Below are 27,500 nucleotides of genomic sequence, written 5' to 3'. Positions count from 1 at the left end.
GTAAATGCTAACACTTCATGCTAACCTAACTTAGCGGAGCAATCTGAAATGCTAATCTAACAAATACCCTAAACTGCACAGACCAGTACTGGAGGGGTTATATGGGGTTACTGGAGTGGATCGTACCAACTCGTGCTTGACTGAATGGACTGTACCTGTGTGTGCTGAAGGAAACGTGTGACACCTACCTGTGTGAATCTGTCAGATTCTGGTCAGTACTTATTGATAAGGTCATTTCAGTATGTTCCGGTGTATCCTGATTTATTTACACAGTGGTACAACCCGCTCTGTCCACTAGTCAGTGCTGTGATTCTGTAGCTACTGATTCAGCAGTAAGTACTGAACTTAAAGAGTACTGAATTGAATGGACCTTACAAATACACACTGAATGGATTTTAGATTAAAGTACTGAATAGAGTGAAGGTATCAGTGTGTTCTGAACCTCACTGGTCCTCTCAGTAAGCTCTAAGTGATGTGTATTAATAAGTGCTGAATGGACTGTACCACATCCCTCTGACAGAGTGGGCTGTACCATTGTGTGTAGTCAGTAGGTTGTGTATTAGTAGTGTAGTATTAGACCACCCCCAAGGAAGTGCCTCTGGGTTTTATACGGTTTTATACTCACCACACTACAGCGTCTCCAGAGTGTTATTGGATTATACGGCGTTGTGGATTACTTTATTACGGACTGTGGATTTCAACTTTCAGATCTGGATGGATAAAGCTAGATGGATAAACGTTTTGGGGATTTTCACGGTAATTATTTCGCCTAGACATTTTGGACACTCGCGAACTGCAAATGGATCCTAACCAGCCTGGACACACCCTCTTACCGATTCCTAGCAGGATGTAGTACGCTCCCACCGCTGTCTCATGCAACACCGGACCAATCAGCTTTCCCGGTGTCGTGAAGTTAAAGTTCACTGGCTGACCAATCAGAGAGCCGGTCAAGCCCGAGTGCAGGACTAGAGAGATTACTGACTCCTGGAATTCAGACAGAAAGTGAGATCTCATTCAGAGCCCCCATATCAACTGTGTGTGTGTGTGTGTGTGTGTGTGTGGTGTTCACCTGATCTACACTAGCTATCAGCAGGTCTGGAACAGAATCTCCCTGTAAATCAGGAAGAGCCACAGCCTGTGACACCACCTCTCCTGATGACACCTCCCACAACTTCTTACCTGAACCAATTAGGAACAAATACATCAAATCAACACTCTACAGCTACATCACACTCACTCAGGTGTGTTAACACTTCACAGGTAAGAACATTCACACTGATCAGGTGTGTTAAAGTCTCACCTGTAGATGCATTCACACTGATCAGGTGTGTGGAGGTGATGATCAGGCAGGTGTTGGGAGATGAACACTGCACAGAGAAGAGCGGCTCCTTCAGAGAGCGATTCCACATCACTGATCCATTCACTCCATGCAGAGCTACTACACTGTACTCTACAGGGGGGAGAGACAGACAGAGAGAGACAGACAGAGAGACACACACAGAAAGGGAGACACAGAGAGAGGGGGGGTTAGTTAATTACATGGTGCAGTGTGTAAATGAATGGTTCAGGTCACATAAACACATAATAAAGCAATGTTTATTATTCAGACAGACTGTGTGTATGTGTGTGTATGTTTGTGTGTTTGTGTGTGTGTGTGTATGTTTGTGTGTGTGTGTGTGTATTACCCTTGATGTTTGCTGGGTAACTGATCTGCTGGCTGCTGTTGTTGATCCTCATGACGGCGATTAGTAAGTCCTCCACTCCGTCCCCGTCTACATCCCACAATGCCATGGGAGGTGGCATCACACCTGGAGGAGGGGGGGATGTGTGAATAGGGGTCAGTTTGGGTCAGAACACACTGTCCAGTGTGTGTAGTCCGTGGCACTGTGTGTAGTCTGTGTATCTTACCGCCCGCATGTCCCACTTCCGTCTCCCACTCCTTCTGTCTCCGTGAGCCCCCTCGTTGGCATGGCAACAGGAAGGCGAAGAGCAGAACAAACATGGCGGCTCCGATCAGCGGCACCACGAACGCTGCCGTGCGCACCGCCACCCGGACCTTCGCCTTCTGTCCTGCCCCGTCACTGACCAACCCCACCACGTCGTCAGCCACCCCTCCCGCCTCGCCCCTCCTGTCCTTCCCACTGCTATGTCTCCATGCGTCCTCCTCGTCCTCATCTTCCTCCTGTAGCTCCGCCCCTTCCTGTCCCAGCCTGAGCGTGGCGTGCGAGGCCAGGCCGTTCCGCGGGTAATTCAGCACGAGGTCATCTTCCTCGCTGTCATCTTCACTGTCCACCTGGGTCAGGGGGTCATACTCGCCCAGGTCCGAGCCCTTCTTCCCTACACACACACACACAGACTTTACTGACACATCTGAGGTAAAAGTTGACGTTCCTAATAATTGGGTGTGGTTTTTGTTCCTGCTGTTCAGACAGAAAGATATCTCCAAGATAAGAAGACACAGAAGTAGTTATGTAACTTTAGTAACAGTGTAAACCCCGCCTACTTGTGTTGGGGGAGGGGCGTGTGATAAACTCTCTGTGATAATTCCAGTGAACTTGGTCAGCACATCACACACCTGAGGGAGATGTTGTGGACACAACACAGCAGCATGAGGGCAAAACACACCAGTGTGCAGATTTACTTCTACACGCTCTTCTGCTGGGTGAGGGAAATGTTCTCAGTACACATCTTTCCAACCAGTAATACTCTCACACACACCTCAGCATCGACACACACTCAGACTAGCTTCTAGTTTGTCCCCTTGTGGGCATGGCCTGTCCAGCTCTTCTGAAATCACACTCACACTAGCTTACAGTTTGTCTCTGGTGGGTGTGGCCTGTCCATCTCTGTTGAAGTTTCAGTGAGAAGCTTCTCATGCTGACGAGATCAACACAAATTAAAGCACACACTAATCTGAGGAGATTTATATTTTAGACTTTATACTATCTCTCTTCTCAGATTAGATTAGCAGAGTGAGCTAACAGCACTAGCCACACACCTTCATCACAGGCTCCAACCATCTCCACTGAGAGATATGAGAGATGTATTAGTGTATAAACTCAGCACTGGTCCTGATGGTGTTTTATTTCACTGGTACTTCAGCAGCCTGGGACTCCATCACTCCTCTCATTACATTTATATACATATGTCGTGACGTGAAGGTCTGTGTGTCGTTAGAAGGTCTGTGTGTCGTGACGTGAAGGTCTGTATGTCGTGACGTGAAGGTCTGTGTGTCGTTAGAAGGTCTGTGTGTCGTGACGTGAAGGTCTGTGTGTCGTGACGTGAAGGTCTGTGTGTCGTTAGAAGGTCTGTGTGTCGTGACGTGAAGGTCTGTGTGTCGTTAGAAGGTCTGTGTGTCGTGACGTGAAGGTCTGTGTGTCGTTAGAAGGTCTGTGTGTTGTGACGTGAAGGTCTGTGTGTCGTGACGTGAAGGTCTGTGTATCGTGACGTGAAGGTCTGTGTGTCGTGACGTGAAGGTCTGTGTGTCGTTAGAAGGTCTGTGTGTCGTGACGTGAAGGTCTGTATGTCGTGACGTGAAGGTCTGTGTGTCGTTAGAAGGTCTGTGTGTCGTGACGTGAATGTCTGTGTGTCGTTAGAAGGTCTGTGTGTCGTTAGAAGGTCTGTGTGTCGTGACGTGAAGGTCTGTGTGTCGTTAGAAGGTCTGTGTGTCGTGACGTGAAGGTCTGTGTGTCGTGACGTGAAGGTCTGTGTGTCGTGACGTGAAGGTCTGTATGTCGTGACGTGAAGGTCTGTGTGTCGTTAGAAGGTCTGTGTGTCGTGACGTGAAGGTCTGTATGTCGTGACGTGAAGGTTTGTGTGTCGTTAGAAGGTCTGTGTGTCGTGACGTGAAGGTCTGTGTGTCGTGACGTGAAGGTCTGTGTGTCGTTAGAAGGTCTGTGTGTCGTGACGTGAAGGTCTGTGTGTCGTTAGAAGGTCTGTGTGTCGTGACGTGAAGGTCTGTATGTCGTGACGTGAAGGTCTGTGTGTCGTTAGAAGGTCTGTGTGTCGTGACGTGAAGGTCTGTGTGTCGTGACGTGAAGGTCTGTGTGTCGTTAGAAGGTCTGTGTGTCGTGACGTGAAGGTCTGTGTGTCGTTAGAAGGTCTGTGTGTCGTGACGTGAAGGTCTGTGTGTCGTTAGAAGGTCTGTGTGTCGTGACGTGAAGGTCTGTGTGTCGTGACGTGAAGGTCTGTGTATCGTGACGTGAAGGTCTGTGTGTCGTGACGTGAAGGTCTGTGTGTCGTTAGAAGGTCTGTGTGTCGTGACGTGAAGGTCTGTATGTCGTGACGTGAAGGTCTGTGTGTCGTTAGAAGGTCTGTGTGTCGTGACGTGAATGTCTGTGTGTCGTTAGAAGGTCTGTGTGTCGTTAGAAGGTCTGTGTGTCGTGACGTGAAGGTCTGTGTGTCGTTAGAAGGTCTGTGTGTCGTGACGTGAAGGTCTGTGTGTCGTGACGTGAAGGTCTGTGTGTCGTGACGTGAAGGTCTGTATGTCGTGACGTGAAGGTCTGTGTGTCGTTAGAAGGTCTGTGTGTCGTGACGTGAAGGTCTGTATGTCGTGACGTGAAGGTTTGTGTGTCGTTAGAAGGTCTGTGTGTCGTGACGTGAAGGTCTGTGTGTCGTGACGTGAAGGTCTGTGTGTCGTTAGAAGGTCTGTGTGTCGTGACGTGAAGGTCTGTGTGTCGTGACGTGAAGGTCTGTGTGTCGTGACGTGAAGGTCTGTGTGTCGTTAGAAGGTCTGTGTGTCGTGACATGAAAGTCTGTGTGTCGTGACGTGAAGGTCTGTGTGTCGTTAGAAGGTCTGTGTGTCGTGACGTGAAGGTCTGTGTGTCGTGACGTGAAGGTCTGTGTGTCGTTAGAAGGTCTGTGTGTCGTGACGTGAAGGTCTGTGTGTCGTTAGAAGGTCTGTGTGTCGTTAGAAGGTCTGTGTGTCGTGACGTGAAGGTATGTGTGTCGTTAGAAGGTCAGTGTGTCGTGACGTGAAGGTCTGTGTGTCGTGACGTGAAGGTCTGTGTGTCGTTAGAAGGTCTGTGTGTCGTGACGTGAAGGTCTGTGTGTCGTGACGTGAAGGTCTGTGTGTCGTGACGTGAAGGTCTGTGTGTCGTGACGTGAAGGTCTGTGTGTCGTTAGAAGGTCTGTGTGTCGTTAGAAGGTCTGTGTGTCGTGACGTGAAGGTCCGTGTGTCATTAGAAGGTCTGTGTGTCGTGATGTGAAGGTCTGTGTGTCGTGATGTGAAGGTCTGTGTGTCGTGACATGAAGGTCTGTGTGTCGTGACGTGAAGGTCTGTGTGTCGTTAGAAGGTCTGTGTGTCGTGACGTGAAGGTCTGTGTGTCGTTAGAAGGTCTGTGTGTCGTTAGAAGGTCTGTGTGTCGTTAGAAGGTATGTGTGTCGTTAGAAGGTCAGTGTGTCGTGACGTGAAGGTCCGTGTGTCATTAGAAGGTCTGTGTGTCGTGATGTGAAGGTCTGTGTGTCGTGATGTGAAGGTCTGTGTGTCGTGACATGAAGGTCTGTGTGTCGTGACGTGAAGGTCTGTGTGTCGTTAGAAGGTCTGTGTGTCGTGACGTGAAGGTCTGTGTGTCGTTAGAAGGTCTGTGTGTCGTTAGAAGGTCTGTGTGTCGTTAGAAGGTCTGTGTGTCGTGACGTGAAGGTCTGTGTGTCGTTAGAAGGTCTGTGTGTCGTGACGTGAAGGTATGTGTGTCGTGATGTGAAGGTCTGTGTGTCGTGACATGAAGGTCTGTGTGTCGTGACGTGAAGGTCTGTGTGTCGTTAGAAGGTCTGTGTGTCGTTAGAAGGTCTGTGTGTCGTGACGTGAAGGTCTGTGTGTCGTTAGAAGGTCTGTATGTCGTGACGTGAAGGTCTGTGTGTAGTGACGTGAAGGTCCGTGTGTCATTAGAAGGTCTGTGTGTCGTGATGTGAAGGTCTGTGTGTCGTGACGTGAAGGTCTGTGTGTCGTTAGAAGGTCTGTATGTCGTGACGTGAAGGTCTGTGTGTCGTGACGTGAAGGTCTGTGTGTCGTGAAGGTCTGTGTGTCGTGACGTGAAGGTCTGTGTGTCGTTAGAAGGTCTGTGTGTCGTGACGTGAAGGTCCGTGTGTCATTAGAAGGTCTGTGTGTCGTGACGTGAAGGTCTGTGTGTCGTGACGTGAAGGTCTGTGTGTCGTTAGAAGGTCTGTGTGTCGTTAGAAGGTCTGTGTGTCGTGACGTGAAGGTCTGTGTGTCGTTAGAAGGTCTGTATGTCGTGACGTGAAGGTCTGTGTGTCGTGACGTGAAGGTCTGTGTGTCGTGACATGAAGGTCTGTGTGTCGTTAGAAGGTCTGTGTGTCGTTAGAAGGTCTGTGTGTCGTGACGTGAAGGTCTGTGTGTCGTTAGAAGGTCTGTATGTCGTGACGTGAAGGTCTGTGTGTCGTGACGTGAAGGTCTGTGTGTCGTGACGTGAAGGTCTGTGTGTCGTTAGAAGGTCTGTGTGTCGTTAGAAGGTCTGTGTGTCGTGACGTGAAGGTCTGTGTGTCGTTAGAAGGTCTGTATGTCGTGACGTGAAGGTCTGTGTGTCGTGACGTGAAGGTCTGTGTGTCGTGACGTGAAGGTCTGTATGTCGTTAGAAGGTCTGTGTGTCGTTAGAAGGTCTGTCTGTCGTTAGAAGGTCTGTGTGTCGTTAGAAGGTCTGTGTGTTGTGATGTGAAGGTCTGTGTGTCGTGACGTGAAGGTCTGTGTGTCGTGACGTGAAGGTCTGTGTGTCGTGACGTGAAGGTCTGTGTGTCGTTAGAAGGTCTGTGTGTCGTGACGTGAAGGTCTGTGTATCGTGATGTGAAAGTCTGTGTGTCGTGACGTGAAGGTCTGTGTGTCGTTAGAAGGTCTGTGTGTCGTGACGTGAAGGTCTGTGTGTCGTTAGAAGGTCTGTGTGTCGTGATGTGAAGGTCTGTGTGTCGTGACGTGAAGGTCTGTGTGTCGTGATGTGAAGGTCTGTGTGTCGTTAGAAGGTCTGTGTGTCGTGACGTGAAGGTCTGTGTGTCGTGACGTGAAGGTCTGTGTGTCGTGACGTGCAGGTCTGTGTGTCGTTAGAAGGTCTGTGTGTCGTGACGTGAAGGTCTGTGTGTCGTGACGTGAAGGTCTGTGTGTCGTGACGTGAAGGTCTGTGTGTCGTGACGTGAAGGTCTGTATGTCGTTAGAAGGTCTGTGTGTCGTTAGAAGGTCTGTGTCTCGTGACGTGAAGGTCTGTGTGTCGTGACGTGAAGGTCTGTGTGTCGTGACGTGAAGGTCTGTGTGTCGTTAGAAGGTCTGTGTGTCGTTAGAAGGTCTGTGTGTCGTGACGTGAAGGTCTGTGTGTCGTTAGAAGGTCTGTGTGTCGTGACGTGAAGGTCTGTGTGTCGTGACGTGAAGGTCTGTGTGTCGTTAGAAGGTCTGTGTGTCGTGACGTGAAGGTCTGTATGTCGTGACGTGAAGGTCTGTGTGTCGTTAGAAGGTCTGTGTGTCGTTGGAAGGTCTGTGTGTCGTTAGAAGGTCTGTGTGTCGTGACGTGAAGGTCTGTGTGTCGTGACGTGAAGGTCTGTGTGTCGTTAGAAGGTCTGTGTGTCGTGACGTGAAGGTCTGTGTGTCGTGACGTGAAGGTCTGTGTGTCGTGACGTGAAGGTCTGAACGTCTCAAAGCGTGACCCTGAATTCCCCGATGATCTACATCACACTGTCTCTCAGCTGCTTCATTCTCCTCCTTCTCCTTAAACACTGCATTCTTCTCATAGGGAAATCTTCTAATATTTCTCTAACCATGCCCTGATTTAATATTCACACACACACACACACACACACACACCTACCTCAAACAACCATGAAAACAAAAACAGAACAAATATCTGATGTTTTTAACAGAAAATAATGAGGACAGTGCTGTGTGGAGGAGTGTGAGAGTGAGTGCTTATTATTATTATTATTATTATTATTATTATTATTATTATTGATCATGACATTGTATTAAATCAGCTGCACATGTTCAGATAATACCCCCAAAATATCAGAGCTGCTTATAATCCTGGATGAGTTGAGTTTTTATCCCGGGATGAGTTGAGTTTTTATCCCGGGATGAGTTGAGTTTTTATCCCGGGATAAATGACTGGCGCAGATCTGAAGCCCGGATGGAGGGATGAGGGTTTTTCTGTCTCGCGCTGTTAAAATAGTGCGTCACCCAAATACACATCATCATCAAACCCGGGATTTCTCTCCGTTTCCAACAACACAAGCTAAACCATCTCAATGAACACGAGAGTGATAGAGAGGGTTATAACGCAGTCCGTTTATTCCTGCTCTTTATCTCTCTTTATCTTTATCTATCTCTCTCTCACTCACACACACACACACACACACACACCATCTGTTCGTATATGTTGTAACGCGTTATTAGCGTTAGTTAGCATGCTGCAGTCTCTTACCTGGTAGTTTGAGTGCGCGAGACAGAGCCGTGGCCATCACCACCGGTAATGACAATAATAACGACAATAACGGTCCGGCACGCGCAGCACAATCTCACGCGCCCGTGCGGGATCAGAGATACAGCGGAGCCTACAGAGAGGCGGGACTACAAAACCGCAGTGCATTCTGGGTAATGGATTACCTACAGCTGATAATACGTCTACAAACACTTCTGGAATAATCTAAATAAGAAAAATAACCGCTTTAAAAGATCACGGGCTGATTTAACCATGACATAGGGAGATCAGGGCAGATCTTTGACCCGCGAGACAGTCTGCAAAGTAAACAGATCAGAATAGACCTGTACCCCTTCAAAAATACGGATCGTGAGTAGGCACGGGGACACAAGCATCGCCCCGCACCGTTATTTTTCTCACTCATCAGTTTAAGGCATGCTCTCTGGGTAGAGATCACATCACCACACTGCAGAGTCATGGCACCACGGATACGGTGTAGACACACCCCTGACCATGACCCCGCCCCATATGCAAATTATCATGCCACAGGACGCAAAGGGTGTGTCCCAGATGCTGAACTCCCCAGGTGTTTTACATGACCAGCACGAGGCAGAGTCTCTTATCCAGAGTGACCATCAGTGAGAACATCAGCAGTGGTTCACTAGGACTCAGGGGTCAGAGGTCAGGGGGTCATCAGCTTAAAACGCTGTTAGGAGGAAAAATAAAACTTTTTTTAATTACTCATGTTTTTTTTATCCGTCTATATCAGTTTCTGTAGTGACTTTAGCAGATAATCTGCTCCCGAAAACATCATTTTACAGCCTTCCCTCTGACTGACCTCTGACACAGCACTGACACTGGAGACTCCTTCCATCCTCGGATACACTACTGTCCGAGCTGAAAATTAATTAACACCTCCTGACCAATCACAATCCAGAACTCAGCATCTTAATTCCTTATACCTCATAGGTCAACGCAGATCTGTGGTCATTTCTGCATCTGACCAGCAGATAGCGCTAAATTCATCCTATAGGAATTACACTGTCCTGTACATCATCCATCAACACCGTCCTCCACGAGCGTACAGCGGGTTCTCGCTCCGCCCCTTCTTTATAACACGCCCCGCCCCTTCTTTATAACACGTTATCACTGACCTAATCACCTTCTGAGAATAAGAAGCAATAAGACATAAGTCTCCAAAAACATCATCTATTTATCTATCTGTTTGTTTATTTTGATGTAATCATGTAATATCAGTGTTTATGTCGTCGTGTTGAAACTACCCTGTTAGTAAAGCGTCAAACAAGAACGTTAATAAGAAAAAAATAAGTGAAGCAGTTTTCAACAGGTTTAAATCTCGCAGACTTGAAAAAGCCCATTTACTAAAAACTTTTATTCTATTTTTAATCACATGACAGTGGGGTATCGGGGCAGATCCCGGCTCCGCGAGGCATCTCGTGAAGTAAACGAGTCACCTCAGCAGACAGACCTGTACCCGTGCAAAAATTTCTCTCGCGATCATGCACGAGGACGCGGGCGTCACCCCGCATCGTTATTTTCCTTACTCATCAGTTTAAGGCATAACCAACTTCCGGTTCAGTGTCAGGGGGTGACCGCGTGGAGCACACTACACACTCAGGGTGAGTCTCACCCTCTGACTCTAAACACACTCATGTACACACTCGCACTCTATAATCACACACAACACAAAACACTACACACTACACACACACACACCTCTACTGAAACTCTACTCGGATAAATCAGATTTAAATAATCTTTCACAATCTGATCCTTCAGCTCGCGGTGCATTGTGGGATCTAGCGTGATGTCACGACAATGCCGTGCTCTGATTGGTCACGAGCTCCGGTTTAATTTATTTTAAAAAAACATCACTTAAAAGATATACACTAATCCAGTATCCAGGGTGTTAAATAAATCAATCAATAAATAAATATAGATTATTTAATTATCGTAAATAAGTTTTATAACTAAGTAAAAAAATAAATAAAAATGAAACCAGTGAAGTGAGCTGATATATTCCAGCTAAATGTGCTTACTTTTATACTTTATATAAGACTTAATGCATAAAATAGTTCATCTAATGTACAGGTTTTTTTTTTTTTTTTGCATTAACGGCACGAAAACCTCAAACAGAAGTCTGTAGATCACCTACCATAGACACCACAGATAGCGTCTTTACTATAGCTGTCTCACCTCCACACACTTCTAAAGCCTGTCTGCTGTTTCTCTGCCTGGGAGGAACAGCAGGTATCATCTGAAATCTTCACAACAAATGTCCCAATCCTCACAGTCACAAAGAAAATGTCCTCCTGTCTGGAGCAGGGGGGTGCTGGTGACTCCAAACTTTACTTATAGAATAATCCTCCCTCTTATTAACAGCATTATCAGTGTTCAGCTTCTACACTTATTTACCTCATGATTCAGTCTCGAGCAAATCTTTGTAGTTGCACTGACCCCTGGATGTTCAATTCACTTCAATTTAATTTATTTGTATAATGCTGTTAATTGCATCGTCTCAAAGCAGCTTTGCAAAAGTAGAGAAATATCCCTAATGAGAAGCCTGAGGTGACGGTGGTGAGGAAAAACTCCCTGTGATGATCTGAGGAAGAAACCTTGAGAGGAACCAGGCTCAGAAGGGAACCTCATCCTCATCTGGGGGACACTGGACAGGAAATAATGTAACTGTAACTGATTAATGTCCTTTCTATAACAAAGAGAGAGAGAGACCAAGAGACAGAGAGGGACAGAGAGAGGGAGATAGGTATTTGATGTTTTCCTTTTTTATCACATCCTCAAAGGTTGTAGTTCTGATTTCTTGGTGCTGTAGAAGAATCCAGTCTCAGGCAGTTTTATACAATCCAGTGACTTCATGTACCCTGAGCTTAATCCTCTGCTCTTAGATTGTTGTGTTCATTTGCCAATCGGATGTAGATCCTCCTTTATCTTCATCCATAACCAATCATGTGCTAGAACTCTCTCTCTCTCTCTCTCTCTCTGTCTCTCTCTCTCTTTTCTATGCCACAATAAACACCTTTTTGATGGAGGTTCTGGGCTCAGGTGCTTGGTTCCCCCAGCTCTTCTTCACAGTGGAATTCTCTCAGTCTTCAGTGTTCAGTCTGACTGAACTTAATCTGAGGTGTTTTCTTTCTTTTGTTATCATAAGACTTTTTGATCAAGTGTAAAAAGGTTCAGTCTTACATTACAATATCCTTCACCTAGTCAAGCTCATGTACAAGTGGTCTAGTAAAGTGCCTCCCTCATATTGTCTTTAGAAAATTACATGAATCTTGCTTTAAACGCCCTACTCTCTCTTATAATCTGTTCTTCACATATATCCAGAGGGATTATTATTATTATTATTATTATTATTATTATTATTATTAAGCAATTGTTATTTATATTGTGCGCATGCGCAATTTTCTCCTTCGCTCAAGCGTCTTGATTCTGCACATGCGCACTGCTGTCCCCGGATTCGCCGTGACGAAGATGGCGGACGTTTCTTTGGACGAATTAATACGCCGACGCAATTTTAACACCAGGGGAGGCCTTAAGAGGTATTTCATATAGTGTCAGGCAGGTGATAAACCGCACCTGTAAACGATATTAGTGCTTCTTTCTTCTTAAAATGTAAACATTATATGTCGTCTAAAATAGGCTGCACTGAAAAAAACTCCCGTCTTTGTAGCTGCTTATTGCTTAGCGTACGAGCTGTTAGCATTCTGTCCGGCTATTGGCTAAATTGCGGGCTCGTGCAGTATACTGAGCCGTGATTGGTTAGACTCCAGTGCAGCGCGCATGCACATGTTCTTCATTCTAACCGTATTCTGTCAAATACAGCGTTCTATTCGAGGATTGGCTGATGTGCCGTTTTAGCCAATCGTATCGCAGGATGTTGGCGTGTAGCAGCCAATCAGAGCGCAAGACCGTAAGCATGTCGAAAAACGGGTGGGGAAATAACGTTACTGTTTACAGCTAGCTCGAGGATATTAGCTTATTCGTTTTGCACAAGTGTAACTATCATTCGGAATCATTGCATTTGTTCCATTTTTGGTGATTAAAAGTGCTTATATTTAATAAATGAGCGTTTTTAAGCACAATTGTGAGGATGTTTTGAAGCCAGAACTGTGCTAGGCCGTTTATAGCTGTCTGAAGCGGAGAGTGAGAGACGAGTCAGTCGACACACTACAGCTCAGGAACTTCCCTCTGGATTTTTATTTTATATGTTACACTCTACAGGCACTAATACATGTTGTGCTTTCTGTTTTTAAAGATAATTATTTCTTTAGCAACACTGCTATTTTTTTATACTGAGTCGACTCTCTCCAAGCTTCTACTACGGAGTCGACTCTCTCCAAGCTTCCAGTACCGAGTCGACTCTCTCCAAGCTTCCAGTACCGAGTCGACTCTCTCCAAGCTTCCAGTACCGAGTCGACTCTCTCCAAGCTTCCACTACCGAGTCGACTCTCTCCAAGCTTCCACTACCGAGTTGACTCTCTCCAAGCTTGCACTCCCGAGTCGACTGTCTCCAAGCTTCCACTACCGAGTCGACTCTTACGAAGCTTCTGTTGTTGAGTTGTCTAAAATAGAGATGGTTTGTCATGTCCGAAGCACATCCCAGCTGTAGCAGTGTGATTTATAAATTCAGAGTTCCGGTGTTTGTTCAGTAACCAGTTCAGCCTGTGTTTAATCCCGGATCCTGAGCTGTGTAAAAGTTCACTGAACATTTTTTTTCCTGTGTCTGTGTGGGAGTGTACAACCACAGCCCAGGAATTTCATTGTCTATAGATACTTAAAGCATTGTTTATGAAGATGACAATGAACCTGACATGGTTCTAACCTGTATTCATCGTACAGGGTGTGACTGACCTGAGTGTGACACCGCAGAAATATCTCCTCGTCATATTTATTCAGTTTAACATCACACACACAATCAGTGTTTAAGTACATGAAGACTTATAGTCATTCCAAATAAAATATTAATTGGTATAATTATATAAAATGAATGATGGTGTTCGTTAACTGTTTTTGTTCTTGCAGGCCGACCTTTGGTAGAGGGGCAGGGCTAACAGGAAGAGGAGCGGGCTCAGTAGGGAGAGGGGCGGGGCTTATGGGCCGGACTTTTGATGCTCGACAGAAGATCGGCTCCACTGACGTCAGACAGAGGCTCGGAGGAAGTGGAGGTGAGAGAGCATGAACGTGTTAGAACTTGGGGCACTGGTGGCTCAGGTGGATAAGGCTCTGGGGTTGTTGAACAGAACCACTGGTGGGCCCCTGAGCAAGGCCCTTAACCCTCTCTGGTCGAGGAGTGCTGCATCATGGCTGACCTTGTGCCCTGTCCCCAATGTAATGTGTGGTGATAATTAAGGCTTCTTCTTCTTGTCAGTGTTTGAACTGATTCCTATGTTTTCAGTTTATTCACGACAGTGTGTTCACCAAACTTCTACCCCCTTCTTTCTCTAGTGTTCCAGGTGAAGGATGCAAGGGAGAAGCTGGGTCAGAATGATGCCCGTTTCCGTATTCAGTCCAGAGGTGGTGCTGTGAGTGCAGTGCAGGACGCCAGACAGACCATAAACTCTCGTAAACAGCAGCAGGTCCAGGATTCTCCGTTATTGACCACCTCTCAGACCCCAATCCCACATATTCACATCCAGAACACCACCACGCCCAGCAGCACCGGAGTCAGAGCCTTCCCTACCAACCAGGGACTCGGTACCAGAGTGGGTGTGGCCATACAGACCAGAGGCGGGATCACAAAAGTGGTGGATGCACGTGATAGGCTGAGTCTGAAGAGAAGCGTCTCATCATTGCCCAGTCAGGGATCTGCAGCTCCACTCAAGATCACCAAAACTATCCAGGTTAATGAAGAGATGTTCCACACAGACGTTCCTCCCTGATGTTACTCTCTGACATTCCACACTCACGTTCCACACTCATGTTCCTCTCAGACGTTCCTCTCAGACGTTCCTCTCAGACGTTCCACACTCACGTTCCACACAGACGTTCCTCTCAGACGTTCCACGCTCACGTTCCACACAGACGTTCCTCTCAGACGTTCCACGCTCACGTTCCACACAGACGTTCCACACTCGTGTTCCTCTCAGACGTTCCACACTCGTGTTCCTCTCAGACGTTCCACACTCGTGTTCCTCTCAGACGTTCCACACTCGTGTTCCTCTCAGACGTTCCACACTCGTGTTCCTCTCAGACGTTCCACACTCGTGTTCCTCTCAGACGTTCCACACTCACGTTCCACACAGACGTTCCTCTCAGACGTTCCACACTCACGTTCCACACAGACGTTCCTCTCAGACGTTCCACACTCATGTTCCACACAGACGTTCCTCTCAGACGTTCCACACTTACGTTCCTCTCAGACGTTCCTCTCAGACGTTCCTCTCAGACGTTCCACACAGACGTTCCTCTCAGACATTCCACACAGACGTTCCTCTCAGACGTTCCACACTCACGTTCCACACAGACGTTCCTCTCAGACGTTCCACACTCATGTTCCACACAGACGTTCCTCTCAGACGTTCCACACTTACGTTCCTCTCAGACGTTCCTCTCAGACGTTCCTCTCAGACGTTCCACACAGACGTTCCTCTCAGACATTCCACACAGACGTTCCTCTCAGACGTTCCACACTCACGTTCCACACAGACGTTCCACAGACGTTCCACACTCACGTTCCACACAGACGTTCCTCTCAGACGTTCCACACTCACGTTCCTCTCAGACGTTCCTCTCAGACGTTCCACACTCGTGTTCCTCTCAGACGTTCCTCTCAGACGTTCCTCTCAGACGTTCCACACAGACGTTCCTCTCAGACGTTCCTCTCAGACGTTCCACACTCGTGTTCCTCTCAGACGTTCCACAGACGTTCCTCTCAGACGTTCCACACTCACGTTCCACACAGACGTTCCTCTCAGACGTTCCTCTCAGACGTTCCACACAGACGTTCCACACAGACGTTCCTCTCAGACGTTCCTCTCAGACGTTCCACACTCGTGTTCCTCTCAGACGTTCCACACAGACGTTCCTCTCAGACGTTCCACACTCACGTTCCACACAGACGTTCCTCTCAGACGTTCCACACTCACGTTCCACACAGACGTTCCTCTCAGACGTTCCACACTCACGTTCCACACAGACGTTCCTCTCAGACGTTCCACACTCACGTTCCACACAGACGTTCCTCTCAGACGTTCCACACTCACGTTCCACACAGACGTTCCTCTCAGACGTTCCACACTCACGTTCCACACAGACGTTCCTCTCAGACGTTCCACACTCACGTTCCACACAGACGTTCCTCTCAGACGTTCCACACTCACGTTCCACACAGACGTTCCTCTCAGACGTTCCACACTCACGTTCCACACAGACGTTCCTCTCAGACGTTCCACACTCACGTTCCACACAGACGTTCCTCTCAGACGTTCCACACTCACGTTCCACACAGACGTTCCTCTCAGACGTTCCACACTCACGTTCCACACAGACGTTCCTCTCAGACGTTCCACACTCACGTTCCACACAGACGTTCCTCTCAGACGTTCCACACTCACGTTCCACACAGACGTTCCTCTCAGACGTTCCACACTCACGTTCCACACAGACGTTCCTCTCAGACGTTCCACACTCACGTTCCACACAGACGTTCCTCTCAGACGTTCCACACTCACGTTCCACACAGACGTTCCTCTCAGACGTTCCACACTCACGTTCCACACAGACGTTCCTCTCAGACGTTCCACACTCACGTTCCACACAGACGTTCCTCTCAGACGTTCCACACTCACGTTCCACACAGACGTTCCACACTCACGTTCCACACAGACGTTCCTCTCAGACGTTCCACACTCACGTTCCACACAGACGTTCCTCTCAGACGTTCCACACTCACGTTCCACACAGACGTTCCTCTCAGACGTTCCACACTCACGTTCCACACAGACGTTCCTCTCAGACGTTCCACACTCACGTTCCACACAGACGTTCCTCTCAGACGTTCCACACTCACGTTCCACACAGACGTTCCTCTCAGACGTTCCACACTCACGTTCCACACAGACGTTCCTCTCAGACGTTCCACACTCACGTTCCACACAGACGTTCCTCTCAGACGTTCCACACTCACGTTCCACACAGACGTTCCTCTCAGACGTTCCACACTCACGTTCCACACAGACGTTCCTCTCAGACGTTCCACACTCACGTTCCTCTCAGACGTTCCACACTCACGTTCCACATTCACGTTCCACACTCACGTTCCACACAGACGTTCCTCTCAGACGTTCCACACAGACGTTCCACACAGACGTTCCACACAGACGTTCCACACTCGTGTTCCTCTCAGACGTTCCACAGACGTTCCACAGACGTTCCACATTCACGTTCCACACAGACGTTCCACACAGACGTTCCTCTCAGACGTTCCACACTCGTGTTCCTCTCAGACGTTCCACAGACGTTCCTCTCAGACGTTCCACAGACGTTCCACACTCGTGTTCCTCTCAGACGTTCCACATTCACGTTCCACATTCACGTTCCACACAGACGTTCCTCTCAGACGTTCCACACAGACGTTCCTCTCAGACGTTCCACACTCATGTTCCTCTCAGACGTTCCTCTCAGACGTTCCACAGACGTTCCACAGACGTTCCACATTCACGTTCCACACAGACGTTCCTCTCAGACGTTCCACACTCGTGTTCCTCTCAGACGTTCCACAGACGTTCCTCTCAGACGTTCCACAGACGTTCCACACTCGTGTTCCTCTCAGACGTTCCACATTCACGTTCCACATTCACGTTCCACACAGACGTTCCTCTCAGACGTTCCACACAGACGTTCCTCTCAGACGTTCCACACTCACGTTCCACACAGACGTTCCACACTCACGTTCCACACTCACGTTCCTCTCAGACGTTCCACACTCACGTTCCACACAGACGTTCCTCTCAGACGTTCCACACTCACGTTCCACACAGACGTTCCTCTCAGACGTTCCACACTCACGTTCCACACAGACGTTCCTCTCAGACGTTCCACACTCACGTTCCACACAGACGTTCCACGCTCACGTTCCACACAGACGTTCCTCTCAGACGTTCCACGCTCACGTTCCACACAGACGTTCCTCTCAGACGTTCCACGCTCACGTTCCACACTCGTGTTCCTCTCAGACGTTCCACGCTCACGTTCCACACTCGTGTTCCTCTCAGACGTTCCACACTCGTGTTCCTCTCAGACGTTCCACACTCGTGTTCCTCTCAGACGTTCCACACTCACGTTCCACACTCATGTTCCTCTCAGACGTTCCACAGACGTTCCTCTCAGACGTTCCTCTCAGACGTTCCACACTCACGTTCCACACTCACGTTCCACACAGACGTTCCACACAGACGTTCCTCTCAGACGTTCCACACAGACGTTCCACACAGACGTTCCACACAGACGTTCCTCTCAGACGTTCCACACTCGTGTTCCTCTCAGACGTTCCACAGACGTTCCACAGACGTTCCACATTCACGTTCCACACAGACGTTCCACACAGACGTTCCTCTCAGACGTTCCACACTCGTGTTCCTCTCAGACGTTCCACAGACGTTCCTCTCAGACGTTCCACAGACGTTCCTCTCAGACGTTCCACACTCACGTTCCACACAGACGTTCCTCTCAGACGTTCCACACAGACGTTCCTCTCAGACGTTCCACACAGACGTTCCACACAGACGTTCCTCTCAGACGTTCCACACTCGTGTTCCTCTCAGACGTTCCACAGACGTTCCTCTCAGACGTTCCACACTCACGTTCCACACTCACGTTCCACACAGACGTTCCACACAGACGTTCCACTCAGACGTTCCACACTCACGTTCCACACAGACGTTCCACACAGACGTTCCACACAGACGTTCCTCTCAGACGTTCCACACTCACGTTCCACACAGACGTTCCTCTCAGACGTTCCTCTCAGACGTTCCACACTCGTGTTCCTCTCAGACGTTCCACAGACGTTCCACTCGGACGTTCCACTCAGACGTTCCACTCAGACGTTCCACACAGACGTTCCACACTCGTGTTCCTCTCAGACGTTCCACACTCACGTTCCACACAGACGTTCCTCTCAGACGTTCCACACTCACGTTCCACACAGACGTTCCTCTCAGACGTTCCACACAGACGTTCCTCTCAGACGTTCCACACTCATGTTCCTCTCAGACGTTCCTCTCAGACGTTCCACAGACGTTCCACAGACGTTCCACATTCACGTTCCACACAGACGTTCCTCTCAGACGTTCCACACTCGTGTTCCTCTCAGACGTTCCACAGACGTTCCTCTCAGACGTTCCACAGACGTTCCACACTCGTGTTCCTCTCAGACGTTCCACATTCACGTTCCACATTCACGTTCCACACAGACGTTCCTCTCAGACGTTCCACACAGACGTTCCTCTCAGACGTTCCACACTCACGTTCCACACAGACGTTCCACACTCACGTTCCACACTCACGTTCCTCTCAGACGTTCCACACTCACGTTCCACACAGACGTTCCTCTCAGACGTTCCACACTCACGTTCCACACAGACGTTCCTCTCAGACGTTCCACACTCACGTTCCACACAGACGTTCCTCTCAGACGTTCCACACTCACGTTCCACACAGACGTTCCTCTCAGACGTTCCACACTCACGTTCCACACAGACGTTCCACGCTCACGTTCCACACAGACGTTCCTCTCAGACGTTCCACGCTCACGTTCCACACAGACGTTCCTCTCAGACGTTCCACGCTCACGTTCCACACTCGTGTTCCTCTCAGACGTTCCACGCTCACGTTCCACACTCGTGTTCCTCTCAGACGTTCCACACTCGTGTTCCTCTCAGACGTTCCACACTCGTGTTCCTCTCAGACGTTCCACACTCACGTTCCACACTCATGTTCCTCTCAGACGTTCCACAGACGTTCCTCTCAGACGTTCCACAGACGTTCCTCTCAGACGTTCCACACTCACGTTCCACACTCACGTTCCACACAGACGTTCCACACAGACGTTCCTCTCAGACGTTCCACACAGACGTTCCACACAGACGTTCCTCTCAGACGTTCCACAATCGTGTTCCTCTCAGACGTTCCACAGACGTTCCACAGACGTTCCACATTCACGTTCCACACAGACGTTCCACACAGACGTTCCTCTCAGACGTTCCACACTCGTGTTCCTCTCAGACGTTCCACAGACGTTCCTCTCAGACGTTCCACAGACGTTCCTCTCAGACGTTCCACACTCACGTTCCACACAGACGTTCCTCTCAGACGTTCCACACAGACGTTCCTCTCAGACGTTCCACACAGACGTTCCACACAGACGTTCCTCTCAGACGTTCCACACTCGTGTTCCTCTCAGACGTTCCACAGACGTTCCTCTCAGACGTTCCACACTCACGTTCCACACTCACGTTCCACACAGACGTTCCACTCAGACGTTCCACACTCACGTTCCACACAGACGTTCCACACAGACGTTCCACACAGACGTTCCTCTCAGACGTTCCACACTCACGTTCCACACAGACGTTCCTCTCAGACGTTCCTCTCAGACGTTCCACACTCGTGTTCCTCTCAGACGTTCCACAGACGTTCCACACAGACGTTCCACTCAGACGTTCCACTCAGACGTTCCACACAGACGTTCCACACAGACGTTCCACACTCGTGTTCCTCTCAGACGTTCCACACTCACGTTCCACACAGACGTTCCTCTCAGACGTTCCACACTCACGTTCCACACAGACGTTCCTCTCAGACGTTCCACACTCACGTTCCACACAGACGTTCCTCTCAGACGTTCCACACTCACGTTCCACACAGACGTTCCACACAGACGTTCCTCTCAGACATTCCACACAGACTTTCCTCCCTGATGTTACTCTCTGACATTCCACACACACACGTTACACACCCACTTTCCTCTCAGACGTTCCTCTCTGACGTTACACACACACGTTACACACACACACGTTACACACACACGTTACACACACACACGTTACACACACACGTTACACACACACACGTTACACACACACGTTACACACACACGTTACACACATACCATTCCACCATTAAACAGCATCATATGACATGAGGAACACTACAGTAACTGCTCGCTCTGTCTGTCTGTCTGTCTGTAGCAGAGGCCGGTTGGTATGACCAGTGGGATTCGTATCAATGTACCAAGCAGCGCAGCTCAGGTAGTACACACACACACACACACACACACACACACACACACACAAACACACAGTTTCTCTCAGACAGTAAATGTGAATGTGTGTGTTTATCTGTATAGAGTACTTCCAATGAAGAGGAGGCTGTGGTTCCAAATAAACAGTTAAAGTTCACTACGACAAATGACCTGGCACAGACAAGGGTGAGACACACACACACACACACACACACACAGACTCTCACAAAGTATAACTAAAAATTATATTTTGACTCGAGTCTCAAACCAGTGTCTCATCCCCCTCCCCCCCCCAGGTTGGAGGAGGATTCTCTGTCTCTACTCCAATCACCAAAGTGGTTAAGAATGACACGTACTTGGCTCCGCCCCCTGCAGCCTCTACTGCAGCTGCTGCAGTTGCACCCACTCGCTCTAATCCCCGCCCACCTGCACAGACCCCTGAAAACTCAAACTCTCAGCCTGCACAGGTAACACACACACACACACACTCTCAGAAGTGTAATGGCTGTTCTACAACATGTATTTCAATGCTTTACTTATCTCTTTCATCGTGTGTGTCTGTGTAGCCAGTGTTTAGTCCATTGGAAGGAACCAAAATCACAGTGAACAATCTCCACCCACGTGTCACAGAGGAGGACATAGTGGTAAATATAATACACACACACTTTATACATGTCTTAAATGTGTCTGTCTGTGGGACTGCTAATACTACACACACTGTGTGTGTGTGTGTAGGAGCTGTTCTGTGTGTGTGGAGCACTGAAGCGAGCTCGGCTGGTGAAGGTTGGAGTAGCTGAGGTGGTGTTTGTGCGGAAAGATGATGCCATCAGCGCTTACAGGAAATACAACAACCGCTGTCTGGATGGTAAAATATATACACACACACACACTCTTTAGATTTCTCTACAATTTTTTTTTTGAAAAAGTATTCTGAGGCATATTCTCATGTTTCCGTATATAACTGAATGATAGTGGGCGGAGTTAGGGGAGGAGCCTAAAGTTTTAATAAAGTAAATGAATAAGCAGCATGTAGGACATTTCTGTCCAGTTCCTTAGGGTGAAGTGATGAATGTCTTTGTGTCCAGATGTTAACTGGTCTTTAGTATTAAAGGGAAGCTGTGTTGGGGATTGTGTAAAGTGTGTGAGTGTGTGTGTGAAACATTTCTGCCTTGTGGTTCCTTCCACAGGTCAGCCGATGAAGTGTAACCTGCACATCCAGGGTAGTGTCATCACATCAGATCAGCCCATCCTGCTGTGAGTGTTTTACTGCACCGCATCTCACACTGTCTGATTAAAGTGTGTACTTAAACACACCACATTATTCACACCGGTCAGGTATAACACTCTGACCACTGTCAGGTGAAATGAATAAGACTGAGTCTGAGTGTTAGAAGCAGGAAAAATGGACAAGCGTAAGGATTTGAGCGAGTTTGACCAAAAGGACCAAATTGTGATGGCTAGACCACTGGATCAGAGCATCTCCAAAACTGCAGCTCTTGTTCCCGGTCTGCAGTGGTCAGTATCTATCAAAACTATCATTTAAGGTCTTAAAGGATCTGCTGCTAACATCTTGGTGCCAGATCCCACACTACACCTTCAGGGATCTAGTGGAGTCCATGCCTCAATGGGTCAGGGTTGTTTTGGCACCGAAAGGGTACCAACACAATATTAGCCAGGTGGTCATAATGTTATGGCTGATGGGTGTATATCGTAATGTGTGTGTATATAGATGAGAGATAAACTAAACTACAACAGCAAGATGCTGGATGTTAATGTACTGTTCTTAAGGTTTTTGTTAATTGTGGTTCCTTTTTATTATGAAGTGAGGCACACCATTATGGTTCATTCATTTATTTTTGCTTAACCCTCTCTCTCTCTCTCTCTCTCCCTCCCCCCCCTCTGTAGGAGACTGAGTGACTCTCCCAGTAAAAAGGAGACTTCCTCCTCCTCGGCTGCGTCCCGATCCACACCCCGCTCCAGCTCAGCTGAAGTGGATCCCCAGACCATTCTGAAGGCTCTGTTTAAATCGTCCAATCAGAGCTCAGCCACTACAGAGACTCCTCCCCCTGCCGCACACTCTACAGCCTTCCGCATAAAGATCTAAGACAGACAGACGTGGCCACATCTGCCACCTCCAGTTATAACACACACTCTTCTGTTGGTACGTGTCCATTTGTGAGTGCTGTGTCCCGTTTGTTTAACTGGATGACCAGTATGATGGCTCACACTGTGTTTAGCCAATCAGGTCACTGGAGACAGTGTCCATCAGCTTTACGATGGAGATCCTGATTTTTATTGTTTTACTACACATCACATGGAGCTTCTAAATGTCTTTATAACATTAGAGAGGTGGTATGCTAGTGAGGGTACGCTAGCTGAAATTAGCTAGCCTATAATGCTGCTGATGCACGTTGTGCCCCACCTAGCTTAGCGTGTTTACCGTTTCTCACGTGATAATTCCAGAAACGTCATCATATTTACCTGGTTTCCACAGCAACATCCCCCCTGTCCACCCTCAGAGCTACATACACAGAGAAACACACAGGTTACAGACTTTGCAAGAGGGCACGTACCATCACCACACACACTGTCCAGATGAGTGCGTGGGACCGGAGCTGGTTCACCGTGTGTTTCTGTCTTAGAACATCTGTTATTTTGGTTTTAATTCTCACACACATGATGATGATGATGATGTACATGTTGTGTATACAGGCACGTTTAGAAGTGTTGTTTCTGTACAGAGGGTGCGGCCCTGTGCCGGTCCTCTGTGTTCAGCTCTTTGTAGTGTACCTTTGCTGGTGTTGGTGATTTGGGACACAGCCAACACCCCTTATACCCCCCCCCCCAGTTAGGGTGGGGCCATGTGTACAACTCTGTGTCTGTACTGGACTTTTTGGTTGTTTTTTCTGCAGTAAACTTGCTTTATAATAAACTTATCTCTGTGTGATGTCATTATTTACTCTCAGACTTTAATAAACAGGATAAATATGAGCTGGTGTGGATCACCCAGGCTGCTCTCACTGTACAGTAACATGATACAACATGCTGACTGACCACTACATACAGACTGGGTACAGATACACTGTATAGCCAAAAGTATTGGGACACCCCTCCAGATCATTGAGTTCACGTCCTGCACAGAGTCCTGACCTCAACCCAATAGAACACCTTTGGGATGAATTACAGCGGAGACTGAGAGCCAGGCCTTCTCGTCCAACATCAGTGCCTGACCTCACAAATGTCCTTCTAGAAGAATGGTCAAAAATTCCCATAAACACACTCCTAAACCTTGTTGAAAGCCTTCCCAGAAGAGTTGAAGCTGTTATAGCTGCAAAGGGGTGGGACAACTCCATATTACATTCATGTGCATGGAAAGGCAGATGTCCCAAAACTTTTAGCCTGACTCACATTCAGAGAGTCTCTATTCAAATAGAGTCTCTGTTCTAATTCATCCCAAAGGTGTTCTATGGGGTTGAGGTCAGGACTCTGTGCAGGACAGTCAAGTTCCTCCACACCAAACTCACTCATCCATGTCTTTATGGACCTTGCTTTGGTCACTGGTGTGCAGTCATGTTGGAACAGGAAGGGGTCATCCCCAAACTGTTCCCACAAAGAGCATGAAATTGTCCAAAATGTCTTGGTATGAAGCTGAAGCATTAAGAGTTCCTTTCACTGGAACTAAGCGGCCGAGTCCAACCCCTGAAACACAACACCTGAACTCAATGATCTGGAGGGGTGTCCCAATACTTTCTTTCTGAAAGGTTCATAAGAACTGATCCAGGATTGTCCTGAAGTAGAAGAACTTGATGTCCAGGAGGAGAATTCTGCAGGTCACAGAGGGAAGAACAGTCTGGACACTTGTCCTGAACTAGAACCTCGGATTGAGAACTCTTGAGGAAGAGAAAAAATATTCTACAACTTTTCTCTGTGGTTTCTGATTTAGTGATACAAACCTGAATACTTTCTACAACTACTAATTCCATCATAAACAGTCCCTGGATCCCTCCACCATTCCGATCAGACCGAACTTACTGAACTACAGGTCCCATGTTCATCAGCGCTACTTCCGGTTTCCGGTTAGTTTGAGCAGTGAAGATGGCGGCGCCCATAAAGAACAACGCGAGCAGAGCCTGTGTGATTCCTGGAGGATTTACAGGTGTGTGTGTATATATATATATATGTATGTATGTATGTATGTGTGTGTGTGTGTAGCTGGTGAGAAACAGTCAGCACTTTTAGGAAGCAAAGCAGAGAAATATTGCGGAATTAAAGGTGTGCGCGCGCGCGCGTGTTTAAGATGTAAAACACATAAAAACGCAGATACGTGTAAAAAATCTTATACAGAAACATATAATATTAAATGTATATAATGATGGTAGAAATACTGAAACGCTTAATAATAAATCTGAGTTAGATCTGAACATTTCTCCAGGTGTGTACTGGGGGAACTGGGAGTGTGTGTGTGTGTGTGTGAGCAGTAAATAGAGTTCAGGTCAGTTCTCTCAGTGACCCGAGCTTGTTAGATTCAGAGAGATCAGAGTCAGATTCTGATTATAATTGTGTAGTTTATCACTTTATTATGATTATTTTAAGTGATTATATTTTTTGAAGACTCATCTTCTACTAGTCTTGTGTTTGTCCAGTTAAGTGTCCCCCCATGGGGCTGTACAGTAACCTGGGTCAGTGTGAGGGGGTGTGGCTAAACAATCTCAACAAAGTGCTATTGGCTGTTGTGTAAATCTGTCAGATCTCTGACTTCCTGTTTCACAAGAAGAGACACGTTAACATACACTTTATACACTACAGCTCACAGGACCTTTCATGTGGACTTTAACACTGTGTGTGTTTTCAGTGTTGTCCCTGAAGTTCTGCTCAGACAGTACAGCGCAGCACCAGCTGTGTGTGAAGGAACACAGAGTGCGAGCGGAAACCAACACACACAGACCACAGGACAGGACACTGTTCATCCTCAACATCCCTCCATACTGCTCACAGGTACAGACCACACCCTCTTATAGACCACACCCCCATACTGCTCACAAGTACAGACCACATCCCCTTATAGACCACACCCCCATACTGCTTACAGGTACAGATCACACCCCCATACTGCTTACAGGTACAGATCACACCCCCTTATAGACCACACCCCCATACTACTCACAGGTACAGACCACACCCCCTTATAGATCACACCCCCCCATACTGCTCACAGGTACAGACCACACCCCTTATTGTGTGTGTGTGTGTGTGTGTGTGTGTGTGTGTGTGTGTGTGTGTGTGTGTGTGTGTGTGTGTGTGTGTGTGTGTGTGTGTGTGTAGAGTGTGGTGAAGGACTTGTTCTCTCAGTTTGGTCCGGTTCAGCATGTGGAACTGAGTGAGAAACCTGGAGCAGTTGAAGATAAGCAGCCAGAACTGTCACCCTATTTCACACCTGCACAGAAACGGGTAATGCACACACACACCCCTGTACAGATCTAAGAGCATATACACAGTAATTTAATGTTCAATATTTTATTTCATGATTAATAGTGTGTGTGTGTGTCAGTGTTTCAAGGTGGCCTACGTGGTGTTTAAACACTCCTCAGGTGTAGCAGCAGCTAAAGCACATCCATATGACTCTCCTCTCATCGTCTCCACTACAGAGAAACCAGTTCAGACCGGCCTCAAGAGTGAGTGTGAAACACACCAGTGAACAAAGATATAACCGCTTCAACACGCTTATTGTGTGTGTGTGTGTGTGTGTGTGTAGAGTGGATCCATGAATACACACAGTTGTTCATCAAGCCAGGGCTTCTGCAGAAGGCCGTTGATGACTTCATGAGCCAACATGACAAGAGGAAAGAGGAGGTGCGTGCGTGTGTGTGTGTGAGTGTACATACATGTGTGTGGGTGTGTGTGTGAGCATGTGTGTTTGGGTGTGTGTGAGCATGTGCATAAGTGTGTGTGTGTGGGTGTGTGTGAGCGTGTGCATAAGTGTGTGTGTGGGTGTGTGTGAGCATGTGCATATATGTGTGTGTGTGAGCGTGTGCATACATGTGTGTGGGTGTGTGTGTGTGAGCGTGTGCATACGTGTGTGGGTGTGTGTGTGAGCGTGTGCATACGTGTGTGGGTGTGAGCATGTGTGTTTGGGTGTGTGTGTGAGCGTGTGCATACATGTGTGTGGGGGTGTGTGAGCGTGTGAATATGTGTGTGGGTGTGAGCGTGTGTGTTTGGGTGTGTGTGAGCGTGTGCATACATGTGTGTGGGGGTGTGAGTGTGTGTTTGGGTGTGTGTGTGTGAGCGTGTGCATACATGTGTGTGGGGGTGTGAGCGTGTGTGTTTGGGTGTGTGTGTGTGAGCGTGTGCATACATGTGTGTGGGGGTGTGAGCGTGTGTTTGGGTGTGTGTGTGTGAGCGTGTGCATACATGTGTGTGTGAGCGTGTGCATACATGTGTGTGGGGGTGTGAGTGTGTGTTTGGGTGTGTGTGTGTGAGCGTGTGCATACATGTGTGTGGGGGTGTGAGCGTGTGTTTGGGTGTGTGTGTGTGAGCGTGTGCATACATGTGTGTGTGAGCGTGTGCATACATGTGTGTGGGTGTGTGTGTGTGTTTGGGTGTGTGTGTGTGAGCGTGTACATACATGTGTGTGGGGGTGTGAGTGTGTGTTTGGGTGTGTGTGTGTGAGCGTGTGCATACATGTGTGTGGGTGTGTGAGCGTGTGTTTGGGTGTGTGTGTGTGAGCGTGTGCATACATGTGTGTGGGTGTGTGTGAGCGTGTGCATACGTGTGTGTGTGTGAGCGTGTGCTTAAGTGTGTGTGTGTGAGCGTGT

At 48.1% G+C, this 27,500-nt stretch overlaps 3 protein-coding genes and 2 non-coding genes across 6 annotated transcripts in view; 2 read left to right on the top strand and 3 right to left on the bottom strand.

The window, feature by feature from the left end:
* fam234b (family with sequence similarity 234 member B) overlaps nt 1-8,852 on the bottom strand; it is an 18,769-nt gene extending 9,917 nt beyond the window's left edge. The window contains exons 1-6 of the mRNA XM_058405185.1: nt 8,412-8,852; nt 1,909-2,337; nt 1,686-1,808; nt 1,301-1,450; nt 1,070-1,179; nt 834-984 (exon numbers count right to left, since the gene is read on the bottom strand). Coding sequence (XP_058261168.1) covers nt 834-984; nt 1,070-1,179; nt 1,301-1,450; nt 1,686-1,808; nt 1,909-2,337; nt 8,412-8,448 — 1,000 coding nt within the window. The 5' untranslated portion in view covers nt 8,449-8,852. The remainder of the gene's footprint in view (nt 1-833; nt 985-1,069; nt 1,180-1,300; nt 1,451-1,685; nt 1,809-1,908; nt 2,338-8,411) is intronic.
* LOC131362999 (U12 minor spliceosomal RNA) lies at nt 8,698-8,845 on the bottom strand. Its single transcript, XR_009206270.1, has one exon. It is a non-coding gene; the product is annotated as a U12 minor spliceosomal RNA (small nuclear RNA).
* Nucleotides 8,853-9,835: 983 nt separating the features above from the next.
* LOC131362990 (U12 minor spliceosomal RNA) lies at nt 9,836-9,990 on the bottom strand. Its single transcript, XR_009206261.1, has one exon. It is a non-coding gene; the product is annotated as a U12 minor spliceosomal RNA (small nuclear RNA).
* Nucleotides 9,991-11,861: 1,871 nt separating this feature from the next.
* On the top strand, nt 11,862-23,624 carry poldip3 (polymerase (DNA-directed), delta interacting protein 3). 2 transcript variants are annotated; one of them, XM_058405140.1, is made up of 10 exons: nt 11,862-11,986; nt 13,470-13,612; nt 13,893-14,287; nt 20,639-20,695; nt 20,794-20,874; nt 20,985-21,155; nt 21,255-21,332; nt 21,424-21,553; nt 21,876-21,942; nt 22,594-23,624. In XM_058405140.1, the coding sequence occupies exons 1-10, from the start codon at nt 11,883-11,885 to the stop codon at nt 22,790-22,792; spliced, it is 1,425 nt and encodes a 474-aa protein (XP_058261123.1). In that variant the 5' UTR covers nt 11,862-11,882; the 3' UTR covers nt 22,793-23,624. The 2 variants fall into 2 exon arrangements, with proteins under 2 accessions (XP_058261123.1, XP_058261122.1); XM_058405139.1 differs by having other exon boundaries at nt 20,636-20,695.
* A 1,074-nt stretch (nt 23,625-24,698) lies between these two features.
* The window catches only part of rrp7a (ribosomal RNA processing 7 homolog A), a 7,079-nt gene continuing 4,277 nt past the window's right edge, over nt 24,699-27,500 (top strand). Inside the window, exons 1-5 of the mRNA XM_058404471.1 lie at nt 24,699-24,844; nt 25,541-25,683; nt 26,011-26,136; nt 26,237-26,360; nt 26,441-26,538. Coding sequence (XP_058260454.1) covers nt 24,784-24,844; nt 25,541-25,683; nt 26,011-26,136; nt 26,237-26,360; nt 26,441-26,538 — 552 coding nt within the window. The 5' untranslated portion in view covers nt 24,699-24,783. The remainder of the gene's footprint in view (nt 24,845-25,540; nt 25,684-26,010; nt 26,137-26,236; nt 26,361-26,440; nt 26,539-27,500) is intronic.

Source organism: Hemibagrus wyckioides, linkage group LG12 (assembly GCF_019097595.1).
Source record: "Hemibagrus wyckioides isolate EC202008001 linkage group LG12, SWU_Hwy_1.0, whole genome shotgun sequence".
In the NCBI taxonomy this organism is placed as follows: Eukaryota; Metazoa; Chordata; class Actinopteri; order Siluriformes; family Bagridae; genus Hemibagrus; species Hemibagrus wyckioides.
Note: the sequence above shows the minus strand (reverse complement) of the source record. Positions and strands in the feature narration are given on the sequence as shown.

Excerpts from the sequence above, each read along its gene's own strand:
- poldip3 (XM_058405139.1), top strand. The coding sequence starts at position 11,883 with ATGCGCACTGCTGTCCCCGGATTCGCCGTGACGAAGATGGCGGACGTT. Across the intron at positions 11,987-13,469 it reads ACCAGGGGAGGCCTTAAGAG|GCCGACCTTTGGTAGAGGGG; the intron begins GTATTTCATATA and ends TTGTTCTTGCAG. Across the intron at positions 21,943-22,593 it reads TCAGATCAGCCCATCCTGCT|GAGACTGAGTGACTCTCCCA; the intron begins GTGAGTGTTTTA and ends CCCCCTCTGTAG.